The sequence below is a fragment of the Bacillus rossius genome, chromosome 1 (genome assembly GCF_032445375.1).
Source record: "Bacillus rossius redtenbacheri isolate Brsri chromosome 1, Brsri_v3, whole genome shotgun sequence".
NCBI classification, from domain to species: domain Eukaryota; kingdom Metazoa; phylum Arthropoda; class Insecta; order Phasmatodea; family Bacillidae; genus Bacillus; species Bacillus rossius.
Genome location: NC_086330.1, coordinates 19,071,394 through 19,099,076, shown reverse-complemented (window position 1 = coordinate 19,099,076; position 27,683 = coordinate 19,071,394). Strand labels below are relative to the sequence as shown.

At 38.5% G+C, this 27,683-nt stretch overlaps 2 protein-coding genes across 2 annotated transcripts in view; both read right to left on the bottom strand.

The window, feature by feature from the left end:
• LOC134532919 (Krueppel-like factor 9) overlaps nt 1–27,683 on the bottom strand; it is a 183,888-nt gene that overhangs the window by 47,013 nt on the left and 109,192 nt on the right. The window lies entirely within an intron of this gene.
• LOC134532751 (uncharacterized) lies at nt 8,607–12,427 on the bottom strand. The gene is made up of 2 exons (XM_063369569.1): nt 12,100–12,427; nt 8,607–10,424 (listed from the first exon to the last, which is right to left on the bottom strand). Exons 1-2 carry the CDS (start codon nt 12,396–12,398, stop codon nt 9,509–9,511), a joined length of 1,215 nt encoding a protein of 404 aa, XP_063225639.1. The 5' UTR covers nt 12,399–12,427; the 3' UTR covers nt 8,607–9,508.

Here is a 27,683-nt window from a genome sequence, read left to right as displayed (position 1 = left end):
GGGGATCTACGACAATGCTGTACATGATGAATAGAGACCGGAAAAATTCGCGGATTCATTTAGTGATAGGCTAAAATTCAAACATGTGAACAATTCTGCTGGTTCTGCTATTGGCTCGCAGTTTAACTGGAGCTCAATGGGCAAATGACAGACTATTGACCAAAGAAGCCTCGAATCACAAGCTACCCAGTGGAGACGCCTCACATTTTAGCACCCAATGAACACGCGTGTTAGCTTGAGAAATGCAGAGGATAATGGGTGCTATCCTAGAGGTCATTGAATCCGCGAATTGTTCAGGTCTCTAATGAGTAATGATGACTGCTGAGGGTAAAGAGGGAGGGAGGGAGGGAGGGAGCGATTCTGTTTCGTCGCGCAGGCACGCGGGAGAGGCGAGAGGCGACTTTGCCCAGCCCTGGGCGCGGCGGCCGGGCAGACAGGTGAGACAAAGAGAAGCAATGACCTTGTGGGAGACGTGGCCGGCCCGCAGCCATCACCCCCGCCCCTCCTCCCTGCTGTTCCCCTTCCAGCTCGAGGGGGCCCGGTCCTTCGCCCCACGGGGCGCCCCGGGGTTCTCGGGACGAGTCTCGGGCTCCCGGCCTCCAGGGCGGCTAGCCACGCCCAGGCGCGGTGTGACGTCACAGCTCTCCGCGCACGGCGTTCGGCGGGTGTGACGCTGCGCTTACAATATCAAAACAAGCGGGGTTGTCTGTAAAGTCGGTTTACGGACGATAATTTTACGTGATATCGTCATAAGAAAAAAATGATGAAAAATTGCATACTTTATAATTTTCAAATATTTACAGTTTTTATTAAAAAAAATTAATTTAAATAATTTGTTTAAATATAATCACGAACGATTAGTTAAAAAGCCCGCCCTTAACCTGTTTGATATTATAGAAGATTTTATCGCACGGTGGTTGGGCCGGTTCTTGCACGCTCGGCTCAGGCGGAACGTGACAATTATTCGTGCGTGCAGCCGGCGTTCATCGATTTATAAGACGCTATCACGTCAAAAAAAAAAAAACCATACGCGAAGTGCATCACAGGCAGGCCATGCACACGATTTGTGCGAAATAGGTTCACATTATCTCACCGTTAATTCGAGCCAATGAAATTTTAAGATGTATCCGACATCTGTTGGCAGTGTTAGTAAGTTACTTTAGTAACTAACAAATGATTATCCCATGACATCTGACCAGCACTTTGTGAGCACAGTTTTTAACATATAAATAAGGGTTATATAAATTTTTTAGTTAACCTTTCTAACCATGACACATATTTTCTTATTTGACATTTTTTGCTAGTGACGCATAAGTAATAGCATTAATCAATTTTTAAAGCCAGAATTACAGCAGAGCATTGCAATATCATGATAATTTCTTGCCACAATATGATTAATAATTATAAAGTTTTCTAGACCCGCAAAAATGGCCTCCTAATCTACTCTCATTGGTCGTTGCCCCATGCGTCCGTAACAGGAATAAAATATATTTATTTCCCCTCTATGGGCACAACTTATTGTTACTGTTATTTTTTTTTTAATTGTGCACCTAGCTTCATTTCGAGAATGAAACTGAAATGTGTAAATACGGTGCTGCCATCTAAGGCGGATGGCGCGAACCAAATTTCACAACGCCAAAGGGAAATTTTAATAGTATTAACTGTTTAGTGAACTTTAACAAGATGGGCAGTATTTTAATTATATTCCTTGTCGAAAATGTGATGCAAAACCGTGCTTCAGTATTTTATTTAAAGTCTTTTTCGCTTTTATAGGAGCCGTTTCATTATATAGTTTAAAATTTGGGTCAGCAAATGGGATGATTCGATAGTCGGCGTAGCTGCTCCAGCAGCGAATTCTAGCGGCGGGTGAAGAAACTACGTGTGATTCGCGTTTACAAATGTAGCTGAAAACACAATTTTCGTACATTCATCACGCTTGGAATTATATTCAAGAATTATAAGTCAAATTTCGTGTCCGAGTTTCGTATTATAAGTGTATTTGTAACAAGAGAACACATGAATATTGGTCGTTACTGAGGTTAGATGTTACACAACAATGGCGAGTACTGAAAGACTCGTTCGCATTATTTTTTTTAATTTATTTTTGTTTTACTTGTTTTTCTGGTGTTCTTTTTAAAAATACAAAAAGGGAAATTAAAATTTTATTAGCATGCAAATTAAAGTGCTGATCAAAACTAATTTCAATTCACGAGATCTTAATAGAAAAAAAACTTTCAAATATTTTATTGCCACTTTTTTTACGCGATTCCACCGGAATTTCATCGTAAGCATTAATAAAACTGACCCGAAGATAATTTTTTTTAGGAAAGAATAACATTATTTATTGAGATTAACTAGCTAAACCATCGTCAAAATTTAGGTTCCAGGCTGGCGTGAAATTTTGTTTGAATTAGTTAATTTTTCAGATTCTCCGGGGAGGGCCTCGATTTAAGTACAAATGCCCGGGCCCCGCAAAGACTAGGCTACGCCCGTCTTGTGTGGTGCTTCATTTCTTAAACAATACTTTGTTCCCTCTTACCAACATGGCGTGTCAAAATTATGGCATGACCTTAGATAATTCATATATACTAGTGTAACAGGCTCTCTACTCTTATTTAACCAATATCCATGAGTTATCCCTATTTTCCCTATACCATCCAAGCTAACAGACATATTACAATACAAATTTAAAAAAAAAAAAAAAAAAAAACACTTCATCAAACCTACAAACCGTGCAGAATTCACTATAAAATGTTTTCCTGCACAATATACAGTTTACTCTATTTCCATTTTATTTAACACTACATAACCAACATTGCCAGTATTAAACGTTTAATCAATGATCAGATAGGGATAATTAACACAACACAATTTTATGGTTAAAAAAACATAACAAATTTAATCTATGCTACTTATTATGAAAAAAAAACTAATGCCACAATCTTGAGACTATAGGTGTCAATTTCCCTTAGTTTTTCCAGGTTTTTAAGACCAAATAATTTTAAATTTTCACGAATTCTAACAACATGTAAGACTTAAATTTATAGGATTTCGAAATCGGTAATATTCGGCTCGCTATCGCGACCAGAAAGTTATCCTCAAAAGTTTCATTCGACTAAGAATGGAAAAGATGTTAGGCAAGCAGCTACAAGGCCAGATCATAATAAATCTACGCCAAACACGTCGAAACGTTCGAGGCGAGAATTACTGCGAAAAGTCCCAAGAGAAAAAAATACAGTAACATAAAATGTGTGCAAATGTATCACCGGACGTATCAACATGCAACCTAACTCCACAATAGTTCTGCGAAAGTTAAAATATAATGTTATTTTAGATTAGACAATATTATGCATGTGTGTAGGTACATTTTCGAGGCCATTACTGATAACAATCGTACAGCAACCACGTTCATCAAAAATATTCTGCACTGCAAAGGCGAAACTCACGTGCGATACTCCACGTGGTTATAGTGAATACGTTATCGGCCTGTTTTCTGCTTATAAATAACACAAATATTCAAATTATCTTTGAAAGATTTTTGCAATGGGAGTGCATGACTTGACTTGATGTAAGCAATGGCGTATGTCCAAAAGCCTACATCAAGTCATGCACTCCCATTGCAAAAATCTTTCAAAGATAATATCAATGCCCGGTATGGACCCGGTATGCATATTTCTCTGAGGAAGTTGGAAAAGAAAATGATTGATCTATCACAATGTTCCAATAACTTGACTTTTCTCTGTAAATGTCGCAGTAAGGGAGTCATTCCTAGAGGACTCACAATCAAATCCCCGGTCAACAGCAAACAGGCTCAACAAATAACCCGGAAAGCCAGCCAAAAGCTACTGAGTGAAAGAATTGCCGCATATCACTGTCAAAAATCACATTTGAACAATGAAATTTCGGCACTACAGCTTGAAATTCAGTCCATCCTTAATACTAAAGATTTCAATTGCATTTATCAGTCCATCACGAACCTTGTCCAAAAGAAGTCTTTACAGTTTTTGCTAAGCAATGGCGTATGTCCAAAAGCCTACATCAAATCAAGACAAATATTCAAATTTACAGTAATTATATACGTAAATCAAACATACCTTTTTTAACGTCTTTCGGATATATTAATTGACAACCCACCAACGCCCCGAAAACCAAATCTGGTTTTACATTTCAATGAATACCAAAAGGAGGAAACAGGTTTGATTCGGACATAAAATAAAACAAGTATTTCTTTAAAAAAAAAAGTGACCTCGCAGACACAATGAACCTACTGCTGCTTTTTAATACAGGTTATTCCTCTTTTTATTAAGTCTGCTTCAAATGGAAGGTCTCCCAGGAGGCGTGGGACTCGTGACTACTCAAATGCTCATGAACAAAATCATTTATGTGGCATCATATTAACCAAACTTGTGTACACAATATATATATTTTTTGTAAATGGAACAGAAATATTCAAGTAAAATTACAGATATTTGTAAATTTGTACATTTACATGAAAACAACTGTATCACTTCAAAATAGTGTTTGCAGTAATATTGGGTTCGGATTCTTACCCGGGTATTTATGCTTTGTGTTGTCCCAGTACCTCCAAAAGTCAGTTATTTGTAAACATTTCCCTGAATAGCTTTCCAGTTTTAACTGCGCATATAAATAAGCACGGTAAAACAAAATAAAAGTCAAAGTGTAGATTATTCTGTCATCGTTTCCATTGTTTTAAACAATTATGCTTGAAATGAAACATCAATTAAAATATAAGATATTCGCCAATATATCTTAAGAAATGATTTTATCTCGAAAAACGTACTCCATAGATGCAAAAATAACCATAGCCATGTTTTGTACAAATTTTCAATATATTTCTTGTAGTAGTACAAACTATTTCCTGATAACGGGTTTTCAAAGTAATCTTTCGAATAAGCACATAATTTTTTTTCTATACAATATTGGTATCACCATTATGCCAAACCGGTTTTTTTTTTTTTTTAAATTATTCTTCACTTTAATAACATAACCATTACAAACGGACGTATTCACACGATTACTTCTAAATCTATGGAAATTATTCCGTTGATAATTTACAGCCTGGTTGTCCTCGAAGGTGATAGTTAAACGACTGGCAGACTGGATAGGAAAAGCAGGAAGTTTCGGATGTGAGTTTAACGGCCAAAGGTACGTAGGGAAATTTATTAGGATTGTGGGACCAAGACCACTGTCCACCGTGAGTCGACGCAAATCACTAACTACAGAGCAATGCAATCAAACCAACACCCACGGGGGAGAAAAAAGACACGGACCTAAAAATTCAACACAGACTATAAAAGTAAAAGAGTCGCCGAACTTTAAAGACGAAAACTGAACCACAAAATAAAAACGCTTTGGTTTTTGTGTTCTTCCCTGCCACTGCTTGTCTGTGTAGTTTTTTTTTTCTGCCCTGGTTTGTATGTATGTGTGTGTGTGTGTGTGTGTGTATGTATGTGTATATATATACACACATACAAATATAAATATATATCGATGTTAGCCACTGGGTAAACATACACTTTAAATCATTTAAAAAAATTATAAATCACTATTTCCAAAAAAAAAAAACATAAAGCGGTGGAACAAACTGCGAGTTGTGGGGAAAGTTAATTAATACCAGAATATGAAGAAATTTTGTCATACGATTATAATAACAGCACAGACGAACACAGTGAACTAACAACGACGAGATAATTTCAACAAGAACAGTAAATGAGACAGACAACAAAACCTGTGTTCATATTTTTGCTTCCTAGACAACGCAGCAAATATATGAACACAGGTTTTGTTGTCTGTCTGCATTTACTGTTATTGTTGAAACCGATTCGTTGTTAGCCCAGTGTTCGTCTGTGCTGTCGTCGTTGTGTTGTTCAAAATGCGTGCTTAGGTTCATCTTTGGGTTTATCTGTTTGGCATCAGCTGACTTAGGCTGGTTTTCTGTGGGTTTTATTTGTTAATTTTTATTTCTTATTTATGAATTTTTCCCATTACAAACAGTGCAAAACTGTAATGGCGTAAGTCCAAGAAATTGTATTAAATGAGACAAGTGGCACTAGACAGATTGTTACTTCGCGGATTAATTTCACTCCATGCTAGACTCAACTTGACCGTACATAATGAAGCCTTTTTTTGAGTGATGATTGGTCCACAACAAGGTCACATCGCTTGGCAGGTTACACTTGATTGGTCAACCACTTCTCCTCCTTGTTCAAAACTGGCTCTGGGTCGTCAAGGGCGATTCAAGAGCGCTGTAGTCAAATCTCCAACGTGAAGCAGTTGTATATGCTGTACTAATACAGTAGCACAGAGAACTAAAAACTGTATTTGTTTATGTTTATTTTACCGTCGCCTAGCTACCAACTGTTGAATCGTTTCGTTTGTTTACATTTTTTGTAAACATTATTTCTGACCACTTCTTTTTGGACAGCACCTTTAAATACATTTGAAGTCTCGGAGCGATTCACGTATTCACATAACACGTGGATGTGTAATTAGAGACCGTTCAGGTCTCTCTCGGCGTTTCCGAATGGAGAGATGTGATTGGCCGCTGCTTCGGCGCGACGCGGAGCATCGAACTTTCAAACAATCCCATCGCTCGAATCTTTGAAGTGTCCGGCCAGTTGCATCATGGGATTTATTTTTTGTAACACCGACAGGAAGAGTCTGTAGGCCCATCCCAGCTTGGGATCTCGTCTCACGCGACGGTGAGGCATTTAGGACCAAATTTCACTGCACAAAAATTTGTGAAAACACACGAACTGTGTGTATTTCAGTGCAGTATTGCTTACGTGCGTCGAGGGAGTGAAAAGTGCGTCGCAGATATTAACTGTGAACTGTTCATGGTGCTAGACAGTGTGGTTCAGAACCAGAGGCTGCAAAAGGCAGGCCATCCTGTACGCCCGTTGAGACGCATTTTAGTTACGCCTACTTGATTAAGGGTGTGTGTTTCACGTCTGGAAGTACGTGAAATGGTGCTCAAACTCCGAATAAAACTCCAATACACCTTTCAATATTCAAGTTTTATGAATATCTATGTTAGTTACATACAAACAATATCTACCACCAAATAAGCACTTACAAACAACCAAGTCCAGAGGTCTGTGATGCGGTCTCTCGTGTATTTACTGAACTTGAACTGAAATAATCTGGATAATTGAGATAAATTATTCATAGCACTGCGTTTAACTAAAATAATAATTATATATAGGTACCTGAGTATAATCGACGGTTAACACGAACTTTTGTTTTGCTGTGTCCAACGCTATACAGCAAATGAATGTTGCATATAAAATTATTTTATCTGGAATCTAGATGGAATAACCTCGGTTAATAATGTATTCAAACATTGTTTACTAATAAATTTTGTTTTTTCGTTCATGTAAAATCACACTATATAACCACAAATGAGTGCTACTGTTTTTATTACAATTTAATAAATTCTAATTATTTTGATAAAACTAAATGTTTGTTGTTATTTTGTAAATTAAACCAGCCAACACTGTGAAGCGATGAATATTTGTCTCATTAAGCTCAGTGCTCTGGTGCCTAACACCACTGAATTCAGTATTTATTTTAATGAGCTATGAAGGTAGTAAGTATACTTACAGAGGCCTATAAGGCAAGTATTACTACAGCATTATCTACTTCACGCACTACCTCACATTACAGATTGTATTGTGGTGTTGTACTCACAGTATAATATTCTTTATGGAAGCGGTTAACACGGAAAGCCTAACTACTTCAGGTGAACAGGTTTAAGTAAATATGTTTTACAAACGCGAAAGTGTACGGTTACACGGCAGCTGGTATAAAGTGTGGTGAACTCCAAAACCGACTGTCTACAGTCAGCGAATGAATGAGTTGTGGATACTATTTATATGAGCAAAGGGTACCACTGTTAGACAATTACCGTCAGCATAAATTATAAAACAATAAAATATTTACCTGTTGATTCTTTTTTTTTTATTGCAGTCGGTAAAATACTACACGAACTTGTGCCAGGAACGTTCTCCATCTTGCGTTTTTTTTCTCGCAAAGGTCTGTTCGTAACAACACTCGACAGCCACCACATCAGAGGCACACGTGGAATAATATACGTCTTTGCCGACCTGCTCAGGTTGAAATGAGAAACGGCCTCGAATGAAGACATGTCCGGGCACACGCCTGAAGTGGTTCAGTGTGTGCTTACACTACTCAAAGCCGTGCTGGCCGGCTGAGGGTCAGATGACGCCGTCGGGAAGCCTAAGATGTACATCAAGTTCTCTCCCTGCCCGAACACGCCCGAATATTCACCTTCGGCCAACCTCGGTTTTATTTATATATATTTATTTATATTTCTCTGTTTATTTTAATGTAGCCATACTAACCTAACTAACCGTCCATAGTGTTTTAAAGTGTTTTAACGTAGCTAACCTAACCGACCACTTTTAATATTTGAATTCGTTTTTTTTTTCCTGCGCAAAAATGAAACAAATCCCCGAGGTTGGCCGGAGGTGAATATTCGGGCGTGTTCGGGCAGGGACAGAACTTGATGGACATCTTAAGCTACGTTTTCCAAGGACCACCCATGCGCGATGCGCGATGCGTGATGCGTCACTGCGTGACCACGCAGCACTTGAACCTGTGTGTTGAAACGGGGATGATTTCCAAGGCCGCGCAAGCGGGGGTTTCCCGCTCGCCACGGCTGCGTGTCGCGGATGGGCATCGCGCAGCAGTTGCCTGGCCCCCGACTTCAGCGTGATCACGCATGCGATTTATCATGGAGTCAAAGAGTTTTACTGCAGAACAGGACGAGAAATTGATTGATTTAGTAAGGGAGCATCGTGTGTTATATGATTTGCATCACTGCAAGTACAAAGACAGTATTGTTCGAGAAAATGTGTGGAAGGAAATTGCAGCTTCTTTAAACAAAGGTGGTAAGTAGAGATTTTAATATCTGTGTTAATAATAAAATAAATACTAAGGCTCATAAAACGTGGTCTTAAAAAAAGTTCTTACTGCATTAAAAAAAACAACTTACGGTTCTATATAGTTGTTACTTATTTAAAAATAGGCCAAGTTTAAAAAATATTTTATGCAGTGTTTAAACTAAACCAAAAATAATTTACGTCGGTGTGCACCAGGAAATGTGGAAATAAAATATGTTCCATTTTGAAGTAGTAGGTGAGCCTAGGGCAAGTTATCACAATAAATTGTTTTCTATCTTTTTTTAAGTTTGATAATATTATGTCTTATTCTTCTAAATGCACAACAAAAATTATGTTTTTTGAAGTTTATAATCATATGTTTTCCTATTTATAGTTACTTAATTTTATGTCAATACTAAGGATAATGGCACATTTGCTAATAAATTATCTATTTTGACATAATATTTACAAATTTTACACTCAAATACAAAAATACACAGCATTACTATAGCACAAAGAGAATTTTTTTTTTTAAGAAAAGAATAACATTTGCATTTACCCTTTCTTCACGTGAAAAATACTTTTTAACTTGTTTTCCTCACATGATATAATTGCCAGCTTACTTGTCCTTCTTGGCTGCAAAAGTAATTTTTAAATTTGTCTCGTATGCTATACGCAAGATGAGTAGAATTACGTCCTTGTCTTGCCATGGGTATCATATTTTCAGTAGGGAGACACACATTTCGGTCCTCTTCTTCACCCGGGCATGGAATTCTTGCAGATCTTAGATGATTATGTATTATGCATGATGCGATGACCAGAAGATCCACTGTGTCAGGCTTGATGGCGATGGCAGTGAAAAATACTCTAAAATATTGGCAAAGTATTCCAAAAGCGTTTTCACACGTACGTCTAGCTCTACAATGGCGATAATTATATATTGCTTTTTCTTCATCACATTTAGATTGTGCCCTTGGGTAAGGACGCATTACTGAGGAAGTCAGCTGAAAAGCTTCATCACCCAAAATAACGTGTGGCATTAGAGTGTCAGTTCCAGGAAGTATAGCTGGTTCAGGAAATCTGAATGTTCCTTCTGAAAGTCTTTGTCCTAAGACAGATTTAGCAAATATGCCTGCATCACCTTCTTTTCCATAGGAACCAACATCTATTGCTAAAAACTTGTAGTTGTCGTCTACAAGCGCAAGTAACACAACTGAGAAATAGTCTTTGTAATTATAAAACAGAGATCCAGAATGTTTAGGTTTGATTATTCGGATATGTTTTCCATCTATCGACCCACAGCAGTTGGGATAGTTCCATTTGCGATGAAAACCAATGGAAGAACGTTTTAAAACATCTTGGTCAGGTGATGGTATTGAAGAATTCAACATTTTTGAACAAATAGATTGCAATGTCTCTTTTATAATAATACTTACCCAGCTAGGGCATATTCTGAATTGAAACGCCAGTGAACGAAAACTCTCTCCCGTGGCCATAAACCTAAAAGAGAAAAAATATATGTAGTTATTTATTTTAACTGCTTAAGGCTATCTTGGCACCGAGTCGGTACCCAGAAAGTTCGAGGCCACTATTAACTTAGTGATCCCGTCACCTTAGACTAGAAGAGTAAATCTGTGAGATGTATATCTGTGTGTAAAAACATTAGCTATTTAAACATATTTTATTTTATTTTGGAGGCCTTTTTGGGGAATCGTAAAAACCCAATAAACCTAAGGACGTGAACAATACCAGTACCTTAACTCACGACTCTTATAGCACTTAGGTTGACGTTTTTTAATTTTTTGCTGCTCATAAAAACCTCACGAAATATGTTTAAGAAAAAGTTTGATCATTTATTTACACAGATTTTTGAATTTTACAGCAGAAGACTGCAAAACGAGATGGAGAACCATTCGCGACTCCTACAGAAAAAGCAACAAGAAACTGAAAACTGGGTCGAAGACAGGTTCACCGGCATTTTCAAAATCGAAATACAACACAGATAGCCTTAAATTCCTTGATGAAACCTTCAAAGAAAGAGCGTAAGTACTCTTTACCTTATGTATTAAATAAAATTTGTATAAACAATATAATAATTGTTGAATGTTTATTAAAAATTATATATTCTTTATTGAAATTATTGGAGCTGTTGCAATTTTTTTGGTAGGTTTCAAATGAAATATATATTTATTAGTTGAAAGAACTTCTTATGAATTTATCAAAAAAAAGTTTGTGTAAACCCAAATACACCAGATCAAACTACTCACGCACGCGTGTGTGTCAACATAGCATAGCTGATGGCACTGTTGATTTAATTTTTTTTTCAGATCAAAATCAAACATCAGCATAAATGAAATAATTGAAAATAATCAAGAAACACAAGAAATGGTGGATGACTGTCCCTCTGAAGAGTGCAACCAATTTCAAGAAGAAGAAAGCGCTCAAGAATCTACAAATTGGCCTAGCGAGCAAACAAGTTCTTCAGAATTGTTAAACAGCTCCATTAAAAAAAGAAAAATTACAGTAAAAGAAAAAATGTTAGATGAAATAAGAAAAGGTCGTGAAGAAAGAGGGAAAATATTCAAAGATCTACTTGAAAACCGCGGCCAAGATCGTTCGCAACATCCGATAGACATATTCTTCCAGAGCATGTCTGAAACTGTTAAGCAATTCCCCCCACACCTCATTGCGGAAACTAGATTAAAAGTGTGCCAAGTTGTGTCTCAGATGGAACTGAGATCGTTGATGGAGCATCAGAACCAGACTAATCCTAATCACCAACAATGTTATCAACATGTGGATATTGGCAGCGGTTTTCCTGTCTCTGTCATAGATCCCACCCAAATTTGTGAATCTACTGGCAGTAATAGCTTGATTCATTCAACAGATAGCTGTAATTCTAGTGGTAACGATGCTAATGTGGAAGAAAGTGGCTTCGTGAGACTAATTTATAAAATAACCAGTATTAGTTCTGTGAGTAGATGAATGCATAGTCAGAGACATTTTAGGAAATTCATCAGTACATGGACATTTAAATTTTTATTAAACCTATAATTTCAATATAATTAAGTAAATATTTTTATATTTTGTTTTCGTTTAAGTACTTTGTGTATATAAATATGAAACATTAAAAAGAAAAACATTACATTAAAGAGGCTTAGTTAAATTTGTTTACCTGAGAGTAAGACATAACTTCTGTTCAGCAGATATTGGCCTTTTGACTCTGTTGCACTGCGATCTCGTGATGTCTTCTTTAACAAAGCCTAATATTGTATCAAATATCTCAGTCGACACTCTGAAATATTCTCTAAATTTAGTTTCGTTATCAATTAAGTGACGTAATATCAACACACTATAACATCCCTCGTCTTCTCTCCTTCTAAATATATCGCTGTCATCTTCTAGGAAGCAGGAGAGCAATAAATCATCATCAGCATCTTCCTCCAACAAGACGGCAGAGATCGCTGCTTCCATCGCGCAGACTTGTTTCCCGCGTTCTAACAAAACAGACCCAGGTCAGTCATCACGCATGCGGCGATCACGCATCGCGCATGACGCATCGCGCATCGCGCATGCGTGGTCCTTGGAAAACGTAGCTTGCTTCTCGCCGCCGCCGTCAGCAGAGCGGCACGTGACCGCGGCGCAGTTGGCACGAGCTCCCGCATCGCGGCTGCGACGCGACCCCCGGCTATCGCTCCCGCCTTGACCCGCGCGCCCCGTCGCCTAGCACGTCACGTGCTGCGTCCGCTTCTAGAACCACACGGCGCGGCGGCTTCTGTCGTTCCCCGGGCGTCCGAGGACTGTGGGGAGACACGTACACAGCGTCCATCATCAAATAACTAGGGACTGGAAAAATTCGCGGTTTCAATGACCACTCGGATAGACTCCACGATTCTCTACGTACTCGGGCAACTATCACCTGGTCATTCGCTACCGACTCGGGACACCTGTTTATTGCGATTCTTATGATTCGATACTTCTTTTGTTGAGTGTTTGCCGTTGGCTCAGAGTCCTTCAGGTAAATTGCGGTCAAATCACTGACGCAGCATTAAGCTAAACGAGTTTCCATTCCAGCCTGTCTCGAAAGGAATCCGCGAATTTTTCCGGTCTCTACAAATAACCACCCAGTTTCAACGTTTCATTCGCAACAAATTAATTTAGAGACCGGAAAAATTCGCGGATTCATTTCGTGATAGGCTAAAATTCAAACATGTGAACAATTCTGCTGGTTCTGCTATTGGCTCGCAGATTAACTGGATCTCTCTGGGAAAATGACATCTGTTATATATATATATATATATATATATATATATATATATATATATATATATATATATATACCCCCCCCATGACTAAGTTCCTTGAACGGAATTCTTGTGCTGTCTGATATTTAGATGTTGAACTTTTTTTTGTCCGTGCTGTCGTCGTTCTGTTGTCCATAGTACTTGTTTAGTTTCATCGTTGGTTCCGTTTGTCCGACATCAGCTGATATAATGTCGTTTACTGGGTTCATCACGGCTTGAACATATTTTCTGTTGCATCATGGAGTTTTGAGCTCTGAATGAAGGTAACTAGAATACTTCTAGATCAACCGACTGTCCCGGCGATTCGTAACAGCGATCTCGAATCGACACAGCCCTAGCAAACAAGTCCGTAATTTTTAAAACTTGGCTGGTTGGCGTGTGTACAAAATAATGTTTTAAATCAACCGTCCCCATTGCAAGAATCGGTTAAAGGGCGTATTTATGGATTAATCAATTGTAAATATTAGAGAATGATTGACTAAATGTCAGACGATAAATAAAAACATTTATGAAAACTGCTGCTTTTTATAGTGTTACAACCACTTGCCACCTGAAATACCAATATTTTTAAGTGTATGAAATGGTAATTATTTGATTTAATAATTTGACAAGGATTTTAAATTCATCGGAATCATCTTCCATTAAAAAAAGAGTTATTTTTAAAAAAAATAAGTTGCATATTTTTAGATTGATTCATGTTTTAGTAACTTTTAAATAAAAAAAAAACAATGATAAGGCAGCGGACACATGAGCTTCTATCTTGTGGCGACCGCATCAACCTTTACCTCGCCGTGTCACAATCGATTCCAGCATCTGTCCTTTCTTCGACACTGTGCCGCCTGTTGCCGCGGATTGGAAATGTAGGGCAACGATCGTGTCGTCCCAGCAAGTGTTGGCGCAACGTTGGCAGTAATGATCAATATATCTCTCTTTTTTTTTGCTAAGGTCATTGGATCGCGGATCGAAGAGCAGATTGGTGTCAGTAGTCAGTCATAAGAGAGTAAAGTCACTGCGTCCGGATGTCGCTGCCAACGGCAACTGATAATCATATGGTGACTGTCGAGCAGTTAGGTACTGCCTGCATTTGCGAGACGTCCGTGTCAAATAGTATGGTTTGTTTTCTTGTTACCTGTTTCTGAATTCGAAATCACATTAAAACTTCCATTTCTGTGCCCACACTTTCTGATGCGTAACATCTTGGTGCTGCTATCTATGGCGGATGGCGAGAACCAAAAATCACAAAGACAATGGGAAACTTTGTAGTAATTAACAGTTAAATGAATTTTAATAAGATGGTCAGTATTAAAATAAAATTCATTGTCTAAAATCAGGTCATAAGCCGGGGTTTAGTATTTTATCACGTCTTTTTTTTTCCGTTTTATATAGGAGCCGTTCTATTATAAAGTTTAACATTTCGGTCTGCAGATGGAATGATTCGATGGTCGACGCAAGCAGCTCCAGCAGCTAAATCTAGCGGCGGGTGCGGAAACTACGTGTGAATCGCGACCAGAAATATAGCTGCAAACACAATTTGCGTATATCTTATCACGGTTGGCATTATTTTAAAGAATTCTTTGTTGGATTTCTAGTCCTAGTTTCGTATTATAAGTGTATTTGCAACATGATAACAGATGAATTTGCTCGATGTTACACATCTCTGGCGAATCCTGAAAAGCTCGATCACATTTTTTGACGTGACAACGTCTAATAAATCGATGAACGCCGGCTGCACATACGAAAAAGTGTCCCGTTACGCACATTGTTCCGTTACGCTCATTTTTCCGTTACGCGGTGTCCCGTTACGCTCATTGTACGCTTGCGCCGCATCTATCTCTCTTCCACTGGACTGTTTATAAAGTGAAGTGAAAAGTTAATGTGGTTTTCATTGCTTATTACAACAACAATTTCGGCAATAAAGGTCAATTATTCTTGCATTTTAAAAATCTGATTACTAGTATAATTTCAAGTATTTATTCTTTTATTATTAAAATAAAAAAATGATTCAATTTTATTCATAAAGTATGCAATCATTTCATTAATGTTTTGTTATGACGTTGTTACGTTAAACTATCGTTCGTAAACCGACTTTACAGACAACCAATTTATTTGTTTGTTTTCTCGTCCCAGAATAACGAACTTGAGCTTGAAGAGGTCGAGCACAAAGCGCAACAGTGACTCGCGGTACATCCCGTGAAGCCGTCGTACGTGGAACTACTGTCCTCAAGAAACTTCTTTCCGGACTCTTGGAATACTCTTACATTTTTTTAAATAACGCCGGTTCAACGCTAGCGGCTTTATTCGCCAGTAGTTCGTTATAGCAGAGCGATAACACGAGCCAGCGACTAGTTTCAAAGCAGTACCGCGTGAATCACCCTGATGTTTACTAAGGTTTGTGACTGTGTAATTTTCCCAGAAATATTTTATAAACTACACACATGTTCTTGGTATGGCCTGTAGGTTCAATGGTAAGACCAGGCTTACAATCTTCACAAAGAAATTGCAAGAGCACAAAATAGTACCTACATAGCGTAAACAATTTTTGGCTACTGCTTCTGAAAAAAAATTCTCTTCCTCAGTTTACAAGTTTACTGCGCACAGGAAGCAATAAAGTAAATAATTTCCGGTGCGTGCTCAGATGACGCTAGCTTGGATGGTGAAAGTACACTTTCAAAAGGACTTCTGAAACTGCTCTGAAGTTCTAATTTTCGGTCTCACACGCCATGCTCATTTTATTCTTTTTTAATTATTACTTTTATACAAAAGCTATTATTAAAATTTTAACTCAATACTCCCTTGCATATGTTTTTCTGATAGAAATATTTTAACAAATATTCACTTCGTGTAATATCAGGGTGTAAAAAGTCGCGCAAGTGATCATTACTATAACTAAGTAAAAAATATTTTTAATACCGTCGCTAAGATTGAAAAAAAAAAGTGGGAAAGAGTCTTTCAGTATTCGCCATTGATGTGTAAACATCTAACCTTGGTAACGAGCAAATTCACGAGTCTTCGTGTAACAAATAACACTTAAAATACACGAAAATTAACGTTTGATTCTTTAAAATAATGCCGAGCGTGATGGGGGAGGGGGAATTAATTTTCTTGCGTTGGTTGTGGTTGATGAACCGGGCCCAATGCACTGCACGTTGTTGTGTTGGTCCTTGGCCGAGTGTGGTTATCTGCCCCCCCCCCCCCCCCTTCTCACACGCAGACGCAATCCGAACGACGCGACGCAGCTGCCGCCCTTGCCGTCTGTGACCTTGAAGCTGCCGCCGCGACGCAGCCTTGAGAATCCCTCCTCCCGCCCCCCCCCCGGCCTATAACCAAACTTAATACAAACACGGAGCGCTGCGCTGTGGAGACAGTTCCCTTCCGGTCTCCGCCAGAGATTAGGAAAGTGTCCAGAATGGAGCATAAGCCGTCATACTTGAAGCCTTTTCCCAAAAAAAAAAAAAAAAATGTCTTGTCTTTAACCATTATACACGGTAATTAACGAGATCCTGGTGTATAGAATAAAATTCTGGTGTGTAAATCAAATCACCCCGAAAATTAAAGATGAACAATTAACTATCTCTTAGCTATAAGCGATGTCGTGAAAGGTGGCTAAAGATTCAATCCACATCGACGCCACGGACGCGCTACTGTGAACTTGCGGTTCTTAACTACACGACAAAGAAAAAAAAAACTTCCTATAAAAATATATCTTGCCATTAAAATTGCACTTTAAACACGACATCCATAAATGATTACAAGATTGTTTCAATTGATTTATTTGGGAAAAAAACCACAGAGATTGATTAAAATTAAAAATATTTATTCGGAAAAAAAATATTGTACGTACTTTACATGCGAATTAGTAAACATCAATACCTGAAAAATAAATGGAAATTAAAAAAACACTTTCTAATCGGAAAGTCTCGTGACAAACGCGAATTGTTTGGGGGAAAAAAAAATATTATTTCACACGAGTCACATCAATCGCGTGGCTTTCGGAATTTCAAAACTGTTTCAAGGGTCCGTGTTCCCAAAGAGAATCAGGGAAACTCCCGAAGGTTGTGTGTGGTAGTTCTCGTCACTTCTCACAGATGCCAGCAAGTTTCTCCATTTCGTTTTATTAGTTTCTTTTCCAAGTGTCGCTGACGCGCCAAACAACCGACTTGTTAGTAGATTTTTTCGGGAAGTTTTGTTGTTTGTATTTTATTTTTATGTGTCCGCGTCGGAAAATAAGGGTGATTGTGGGGGGGGGGGGGGGGGGGATCTGCCACGTTGCCGGAAACGCCCTTGGCCGGGCTGGCAGGCAGGCAGGAGACCAGTTTCCGCCAGTTTCCGCCGGAGGCCGCCCGGGCCCGGCGCGGCGCCACTAGATTCGACCCTGGCGTGGAACCACCGCTATTAATTACACGCGGCGAGGCATAGGCCCGTTTCCGAACCTTCCAGCAGGCCGAGGGACCCCCGCGGGAGGAGGGGGGGGGGGGGGACGCACAGCCCCGCCCACACCCGTATCGAGGGCGCAATTTCCTGTTTTTCCCTCCCTCCTGCGCGCCACACATCGCCTTCCCTGACGCACCAGCTCCCTAAGGGAAGGGAAGGGAAGCTAGCGAGAACTGTGACGTCACGGGGCGAGACGCCCGCTATGTACTTACGAGACAAGGAAAAAATTTCGCGGGATTAACTTCGCTTTTTGGCTAGAATCCAAAACATGTTTTCATCTTCACGCTGCTGCGGTTTACCTGAAGGTACTCTTTTGAGCCGACGGAAAACATTTTTTTGACACGATATGAAGATCACAAGCATCCCCAATTGACTGAGGTTTCGCGGGTCAGATGCCAATGAATAAAGATACGGAAAATTTCGAGCATTCGTTACGTCATAAGTTAGAATGCAAAAAACCTTCACACTCTAGCACTGTGTTCGTGATTGGACCGCGGTTATTTGGACACGCCCCTCTACGACCGTGAGCCACCGATGCCTAGAGACCCGGAAATTTCGCGGATTCTTCTGGCCTCAGGATAGAATTCAAAGTTATAGGTGTGCTCGACCCATGTTTACTTTCCCATTGGTTGATTTCTTAGCGAGAACATTTTTATCCTTGTTATTTGGCACTACCTGATTCGCTTACTTCTACCTCCTAGCTGGGCATCATTGGCTCACGGTCGTAGACGGGCGTGTCCAAACAACTGCGGGCCAATCATGAACACAGTGCGAGAGTGTGAAGGTTTGCATTCTAGCTTGCGACTAAATGAATCCGCGAAATTTTCGGGTCTCTACCGATGCCTTGTTAGGAGAGAAGTAAGCGAATCAGGTAATGCCAATCAAAAAGGATAAAAATGTTCTCTCTAAGAAATCAGCCAATGGGAAAGCAAACATGGGTTGAGCACACCCATGACTTCGAATTATACCCTGAGACCAGACGAATCTGCGAAATTTCCGAGTCTCTACCAATGAACAAGCGGAATTAGCCAGAGCACACAGAGGTTCGTGCAATCTATCCTAGAGGTCAATGAAACCACGACTTTCACCAGACCTTACCGATACTTCCTCCTCGCCCTTCATTTCTTGGAACCGTTGTGCTGGTCTTAAACACTTTTGAACGCCTGTCCAGAGGTCGTTAAAATGTGGAAATATTAACATTAATTTTATCTATTAGCCATGTATAACCAAGTAAGGGCCATAAAATCGTCTTTTTACGATCTGATTACAAAACATCGAGATATATTTAAGATCTTTAAATTAATATGAATGTATTATGCCCGCAAACCTTCCGGAAGAAATTCTCAAAACATACCGAATGGTGAATTTGTTTTATACTATTTAAAGTCGACTTTCGAACCTTATGTTGTTGTAGATACCCTTAGTATTGTGTATGTCCTCGAATACACATAAAAACTAAACCTTACTCTTGTACAGGGTCGTAAGCAGGGGAGGGGATAAGGGAGGTATCTCCCCTCCACCCAATCCTCGAACATATATCAAAATACATCATTACCACCAACAAAAGGAAAAAAAAATTGCAAGTAAACATAGGGCAAAGTATTTATTCCCCCCTCCCCCTGCAAATGAAGTTCTGCGTACATTCCTGCTCTTGTATTAATTCACTTAAAAACCATCGCTCATTCGAGATTCAAACCAGGATGCTAGTAGAAATAGAAAAAAATTATATTTAAAAAAAAACTAAAAAATATGCTTTTTTTGTTGCATAAACAAAAAGTATAAAATAATTTCGTTCAAAAGCGACAGAATGAACTACAGCTCTGTTACGACGTAATTTTTATGATACGCTTATATAAGACTCATGTAACAAACAAAAGAGTCAATTAAAATAGAAAAACGTAGTGTGTTTGATATCAGCTGTCTTAAATTTTCTATCAATAATGTCTATTCGTTAGAATAGTCATTATGGAAATGAAAGAAGAGAGCAACGCAACCTTTATATCAAATTTCTTAAATTTTCTACCACTAATGGATATTCTTTCCGGCATAATTATTATGAAACGAAAGAAGAGAGCACCCCACGCTTTAATTTCTTTAAATTTTTATTGTTTATTACTTATTTTTAAGCTTATTAAAAAATTACTTTACACAGAATTGCAGTTAATTTTGTCCCTGTTGAACAAATTACTTAAATTTAAATATTATTTTATACTTTTTAGTTCATACAACACAGAAAGCGTGTTTTTTTTATATTTTTAAAATATAATTTATTTAGTTCATACTGAAATATTTTTTTTATAAATTCCTCGAAATGCACCACAAGATCAATTGTCAAAGTCCCAAAAATTTCTGGGACAAATGATTTCTCTTCCCCCGAGGGGGTCTGATGATGCCCGAAGGCCTCTGAAGCATGTCAAAATCAACGTAGTTAAATTTTCCAGGCTTTAAAAAAATCGGGAGCAAATGACCTCCCTTCGAGCCCCCACCCCCTTCTTATCGAATCCCGGGACAATTTTACATTAACCTTGGATCGAAAACATTCCAAATCGAAAAGGAATGGATTTTCGAAATTTTCGTAATTTTGGGGGTTGACCTGATGGGATGGAGAGGGGGGCAGTCGACCCCAAGGTAGATTTCCCACAATTCCCCGGCCTTATGGATACACAAAAAGCATGGTTATTACCCATAGCTAGAAAGTAGTGGTCTTTTGGCCTTAGCTCGAAAGAATGTTTTTTTTTTTCCCTATAGCACTTTTTTCAGGTTATAGTCATGAAATAATTGTATTGTCATCCGGATTACATATACTTAAAAAGTTTCAAATCGATACGACAGTTAGAAGTAGGTCAAAATCGACTTTCAAGATTTGATCACATAGTTACAAGTGAAGCCAATAAAAGCGTGTTAATAAGCTAGAACTTCCCTGACGATGAAAATGCACGGAAAACAACACGATTTAAGATTAGTATAATGTCTAATCTTTAAATTTGTAACGAGATACTAAATGGGTTCTAAACGCACGTACACGAATGGACGATCTCTTTCCTCTATCCGTGGAAATCATCAAAGATTCGCCGTGGCAACTAAATATAGAACTGTACACAAAAAAAAGTCCTTATTTTAAGCAGTTGAACCTCTTTATCCTTGAAATTTGTTAGCAGCCACGAATACCAAGGTCTCGTTTTTCATTCCACTGTTACCTAACAATTAATATCGACGAAGCAGTAACCACGCCCTGTAAATTACTGAACTGAACAGTTTCCGTTAAATAAAACCATACGTCAGAGATAAACCATCTCCCATGGCTAACACAGCCATTAGAAAAGATTTGTAGGTTTAAATGTCTGCACGAAGTGATTTATTTGCAGACAAAATTATAGAAACCACGGGAGTCAACTTAATAGTACTTTCAGTCAGTATGTTCACTCACTACGTGATGGATAAATTGGTGAGATAAAAATATTTTTTTCCCCCCAAGCAATATTTCATGTGAAACCATGTTTTAAATATGAAATCACTTTATGGTCATTATGAAGTAACGGAATCGACGTAGCTCCTTTGACAGGTTAAAACAGTCATAACTTATGGGCTGTGTCAGTCAGATGTCTCAACTAGCCATCTACGAAAAATAATTGTGGCAACCATAAATAAAACAAATGGTTAAGTTTGCAGACTATGACCATATATAGTTTCCAAATACAGGATAAATCTGAATTTGACCGATATCAACCCGGCAGTAGGTCCAGCACGAAAAAAAAAAATTTGTTGTCTGTAAAGTCGGTTTACGGACGATAGTTTAACGTGACAACGTCATAACAAAACATTAATGAAATGATTGCATACTTTTATGAATAAAATTGAATCATTTTTATTTTAATAATAAAAGAATAACTAGGTACTTGAAATTATACTAGTAATCAGATTTTTTAAATGCAAGAATAATTAACCTTTATTGTCGAAATTGTTGTTGTAATAAGCAATGAAAACCACATTAACTTTTCACTTCACTTTATAAACAGTCGAGTGGAAGAGAGATAGATGCGGCGCAAGCGTACAATGAGCGTAACGGGACACAGCGTAACGGGACACCGCGTAACAGGACACCGCGTAACCGAACAATGTGCGTAACGGGACACTTTTTCGTGCGTGCAGCCGACGTTCATCGATTTATTAGACGTCACGTAAAAAAAGAAGGTTGAAAACAAACATATTGTTACGAACGCGAGACAAGACCGCGACGCGCGCCTGCGGCCACTGACGTCACGCGCCGTCCATTGCACGTAAGGCCTGCCACGCGTGCCCGGTACGGGTCCTCGCTACCCACCCCTCTCCGCACCCCGTGCACCGTCCTGCGTCGGACTATCGTCACCTTTCAGCGGCCTGGGAATTCCGGGCTTCACTGAGGCAGCTGCGAGGAGTGGCGTGAATAAGCGTCGCCGTTCTGGGCGTTTCGGGCGTCCCGGTCGGCCCGGGATGACGCGACACGTCACTTCCGCTCTCGTTCCTTCGAGAAGGACGCCGCGGGTATATAAGTGACGACGCCGACCTACCTAGAGTCTCTCTCGGGGAAGTGATACCGGCGATACCCGTGCGATCAGCGAGAGGCGAAGAAGGCAAGTGGCCCTATCGGGAGGCGATATCTGCGAGAAGGCCTGGCGAGCCAAGCTCCTGTAGAAAGTGTTAATGTTTCAATGATCAGTGTAAGACTAATTGTGGACAGAAATCTCGAGTGCAGTAATCAAATTTATGGTGCAGACATTAGTAATAAATAAAAAATGTACCAATTAATTGGTCTCTTCCTTACGAACCCCGTTCCCCCCCCCCCCACCCCCAATTATATTCTCAACAATATGCAAAGGGATTAAATATTGGAAGTATTATAAGGTAGTCTGCCGGACGAGGGAGTGTGTTCGCGTCGTCAGCTCGGAGTTCGCTGCTCCGGCATTGCGCCGCTGGAAGCGTGCTGCGCCAGTCGGCGGCGACTGACGGCGACTGACAGCGACTAACAGCGACTGACAGCGACTGCAGGAGACGCCCCGCCTGGTGGCATCACCGCCAAGACTTACAGTTTGAACGTGTGCAGAGCCAGAGTAGTGGTAGTTGTACCGAGCAGAGCCTAAGGTTGGCTTCTACAGTGGAATGGTAGTTACCAACGAGTACAGCGAGTCGCCTACCCGTTAGTCTCAGCGTGTGATGCACTCGCGAGGTCCCCGGTTCGATGCTAGAGAGAGAGAGAGAGAGAGAGAGGAGGAGAGAGAGAGGAGAGAGAGAGGAGAGAGAGAGAGGAGAGAGAGTTAGAGAAAGAGATCATCCAGCGACCGAATATGTAAAGGACAGGTCAGTGAAGAATAAACAAATACTGTAGTTGATTAACAGAAAGAGTAAGGAGTAATACCATTGAATATATATAACTTATAGAAGTCGCGAGGGGATAGGATTTATTATTCCAATTTTCGGATCCAAAACTGAGGTAGTTGTTAGCTCCGCCGCTAGACAGCTCTTCTTTCCACAAGAGGGTACTCGTAGTTACCAGCTTCCACGCCAGAGCGCTGTACCGTCGCTTTTTTCAAGGTCGTGCGCGTAATTCTCTGTCTCACTCTATCGAGAGGCGGTGCCTTTTGTTGAAATCCGAGCGCTTAGATACCGGCGGGCGCAACTGAATTGGAGGAGTACGGCCACCGAAAAAAAAAAAAAAAAAAAAAAAACAGTGCGGTTAAAAGATGCCAACATAAAAAATTAAGTTTTAATAATAAGAAAACTACAGAAATTTCTTAAAGCGTATCAGATTGGAATGTACAGTATAGTGTACATTCCCACTGACATTCGTAGTTCAGAATTTATAAAATGTTGTGTTAACGGAGTGGCGCATTGAGTAAAATGGCAAAACATAATTTGGAATAATTCTTGACAACGTTGAATGATTTTGGTAGCTATGAAACAACTATGGCTGCGATGACTGTTCAAACGCGTGCACGTGTTGTTATTAGTAACTGAAACTAATGGTATGATGTCATACTTTGTGGCTATGCAGTTTATAATTTTTTTAACATAAGATGAAGCATTTTTACATAATGTTTTGGTTGTTTCGTAATTCAAAATAAATAATCTTAAACGTTATATGGTGAATATTCCCAGTAGCGAATGACCACGAAAAAAAAAAATCAATTTTGCCAACATAGATCTGAAAAGTTAACGATTTACTATGTTAAGTTGCTTATAAATAACGCACATTTCCCGGATTTCTCCAAAAAAAATAAGAGTGTTTGTTATAGCATTGAGTTCCCACTCTTTATATTCCTTGCTTTGAGGTTAGATACACAAGTTATGCTCGTAAAAACGATGCGCAAGTATTTTGAATACAAATATATTTTCTTTTAATAACCGAAAGGTAAATATTATTTCCATGAAATATAATACAATTCTTTAAACACAGACAACATATAAGAGCTAATTTTTATTTATTATTCCATCTGGCGTGATAAATATTATATTTTAAAAACTGTTTGTGGATTTTTAATATAAAATAAATATTTATTTATGACATCAATTTAAGTTGTTCAAAAAATTAACTTTGGTATGAATTAAACCAAATTCATGTTATCCAGGGCACAAAATTAGAAACTACCAAAAAAGATTATTTACATTGCTGTTTTGTGTAAATCTGTGCACGGACTTAGTAAGTGACATATTTATAATTCCTCATTTTAGCAACCCATTTTAACACAAGAGAAAAATGATTTTATACTAAAAAAATTATTATTTTAAACCATTAATTAGCAGGAAACATGTATGAATAATCTATTTAAATTTGCATTTGAACAGTGAATATTATTTTGCAATAATAAATATTTTTATCATCGTATATTACTGATAAAAGTTTGTATTTCCATCTAATCAGAAGTATTATGACACAGTTAATTAAATTGCTTTACAAATTTTTATTCACATTAAATCATTAAAAATTGGTTGGGAAGTTATATAAATATACAAAAACAAATCATTATACATACAATTTTATTATCTTAGTGGATTTAAATTTATGGTGTCCCAGAGACTACTGCGAAGAAAAAAGTCTAGCGAAAGGTTTCCTCGTAATTGAAATTCGTAAAAAAAAAAACTATCTCTCAATTTTGGTGACATTTCTGACAAGTGGTACGATGAAATTTGAGACTGGCAAATGAATGTTGTGAAGCAATAAACAAAATATCACATTCGTGAACTACAAATGCATAATTGTTTTTATTTTATAATAAAAGTGTATATAATAACCCGTGGCTTTGCTCACGTAATTTCCGGGTATTGCTGATATTCTACCATTTTAAGAAAATATGTATTAAATTTCAAAGATTTTTGAAGAATTATACACAAAGAACTGTCAAGTACCGTATAGAACATATTTAATAAATAAAAATATTTTTACGACTTATTTTTAATTGGTTTAGCGTAAGTCTATTTTAACTTTTATTTAAAATTAAGTACCTACCTTATTTTCTATCTCCCGGTTTAGTGACTTTGAGAATATATTTTTCCTTGATGAAATCTTAACTCTTTTCCATCTGACGAAGAAGCCAATTAAAAAATAAACTAAGACTCGCGCACTTATTGTATGTTAAGACTGCCATCGTTTTAAATTACTGTAATTTTTTTAGTTATAGTCATGCTTAGTATAATAACATAATATGCCTTATTACGCATACATTTCAGTATTCATGAAACCAATGCATTTTTATTTGAAATGTAGAGCAGTTACCAAATTTCTTATCTCGCATATTGAACTTTTGGTATGGCTAGTATTACTTAAACTAAATTTTTGAATTTTCACTGATGCACTGTTTTCCCTTTTCTATGTGATTTAGAAAATATAGCAATATACGTAAACCAATTAAACCAAAATCATCCTGAATTATTTTACCGAAAAAAGTTAATTACAAAAAATTTTAATGTGCGTATTTTAATATTGAATTTATATATCTGGCCAATACTGATTTAGTGGGTTACATTTTTTTTTATTTTTAAAAATAATATTTACCCCTTTTACTACTTAATAGATAACGTTGAATAAGAGAAGGTTGTTTAAGGTATGTTGATTTTCCTTGCCAATATCTAAAAGTAAATTTGTACAAACGCGAAATATAGTTTAAATAAGTATTTTACTTTTAAAATAAAACCATATTTTGAACGTAACACTGACTATTGGCCCAATACAAAGTTTTAATAGCTAATTTTCACTTCACTCGGGTACAGAATCCCATCATTCAGTGATTTCCGTGGCTAGCTTCTTTTGGGATTTCATCATTCTCAAACGACGGTAAGGGAAGCTCCTCTTCAAGGTCGCCTAACGATGCTGATAAGACCTGCCGGGTAATTTGAATCGCTGGTCTGGGATTTTCGCGTGGAGGGCGGGGGGGGGGGGGGGGGGGGGGGTGAAGGATGATGTCACGACTGGGCTGGTTAACCTAGTTCTGCCAAATACCGCCAGGGGCGTATACGGCCGATACCCAGCGATGAAAGCGATCGCAGCGGCGGAGCTTGGAACTACAACAATTCTTCTAAGAAACCGGACAGAAAATTTAACCTGGGCTCGCGACTTCTATACATTATATATATTCAATGGTAATACTCGAGTAAGCTTCATGACTTCCCGGACTACGGCAAACACATAATCGATTAGTGGGAAGATACCGAAATCCAGTCCGATACGATCTTGAACTTCCTCTTTCCTTCCCCATCTCCTTTCTTCCTTCCAGCGTTTACTGTGGCGGCGTCAGAATCCTGAAAAAACCTTACAATTGGTGTTCAGAAGTTAGGCCCGTTACACATACCACCTAGTAGTCTGAAGTGCTTCACAAGGCTAGGAGTCGTCTTTGAAGATGGAACTATTTATTTCAATAGAGAGAGTATTCAAGGTTGAAACGCTAAGCGTCTGGATAATGTTTAATTGAACAAAGTGTCCAGTCCTGGTCTTAAACACTGTAGCTTCTTCAAATTATTATTCGTTACCTAATTATAACGCTTGAATGCTATGTTAAATTATAGTTGTAAGCGATTGTTTGTAAGTCCGCAGAAATGACAAAGCGAAGGAATGCAGATAAAGGAAGCAAGTGCGAACAGCAGAACTAATACACACGAAAACGGACACAACAACAAACCAGTCAGACACTTGACTTCACTTAGCAAGTATTTACTTAGGTTTCTTTAGCGCACGTGAGCACCAGCAATTACCGGCTGAGTTACAGCGATTAGCGAGGCGCTAGTGTCTTGTCACCGTGTCCTGTCGGCGTTAGTGATGTGTCGTTCGTGAGAGATCCGTTCAAAATGAACGAATCTTTGAGCGCAAACGAAAGCATATGATTCGTTCGCTACGTAAAGAATCGGTTCTCAGAAGAATCGATTCCTCGAAAGCTGAGCAAAATTCGGGGGGAATATAAAACGCAGAGAGAACGGAACGTTGGAACGAGAGAAGTGATTCGTTCGTGAAATTACTCATGGCATCTGGAAAGGGTGACATGGAAAGGGGGTGGGAGTGGGGGGGTTAGCGAATTAACAAGAATCACGTTACAATTATTATTCATGACTAGCTGTACCCAGCCCCGCGTTTCTGTAGCTCAGTCTGGTTAAATGGGAAAGAAAGAAAAGAGAAAGCACACCTACAGGTAACTGCTCCCTGATGATGGCGACTGCAATGTCGACCGAAACGTCGGTGAATTATTCGCCAAGGACACGGCTACAACCTAGAAGCCAAGCTACTTCATATAATCAATTGTCAATGTGAGAAGCAATCCGTGTCTAGATCCAAACAGTTTTTTTTCCTTCGAAATAATTAAATCAAAATGAAAATAAATCGAAACCGATAATCGAGAAAACGATTTTAAACGAATTATGTTTGAATTGAATCAATGAAAATATTAAAAATATATGTTTTTACCTATCCATATATTTATGTAGCTATCTTTTTACCTGTCACAGGTGTGAAATGTGTATATAAAAACACGCACGATTCGAATGCAACGGCATGACAAAATTTCAA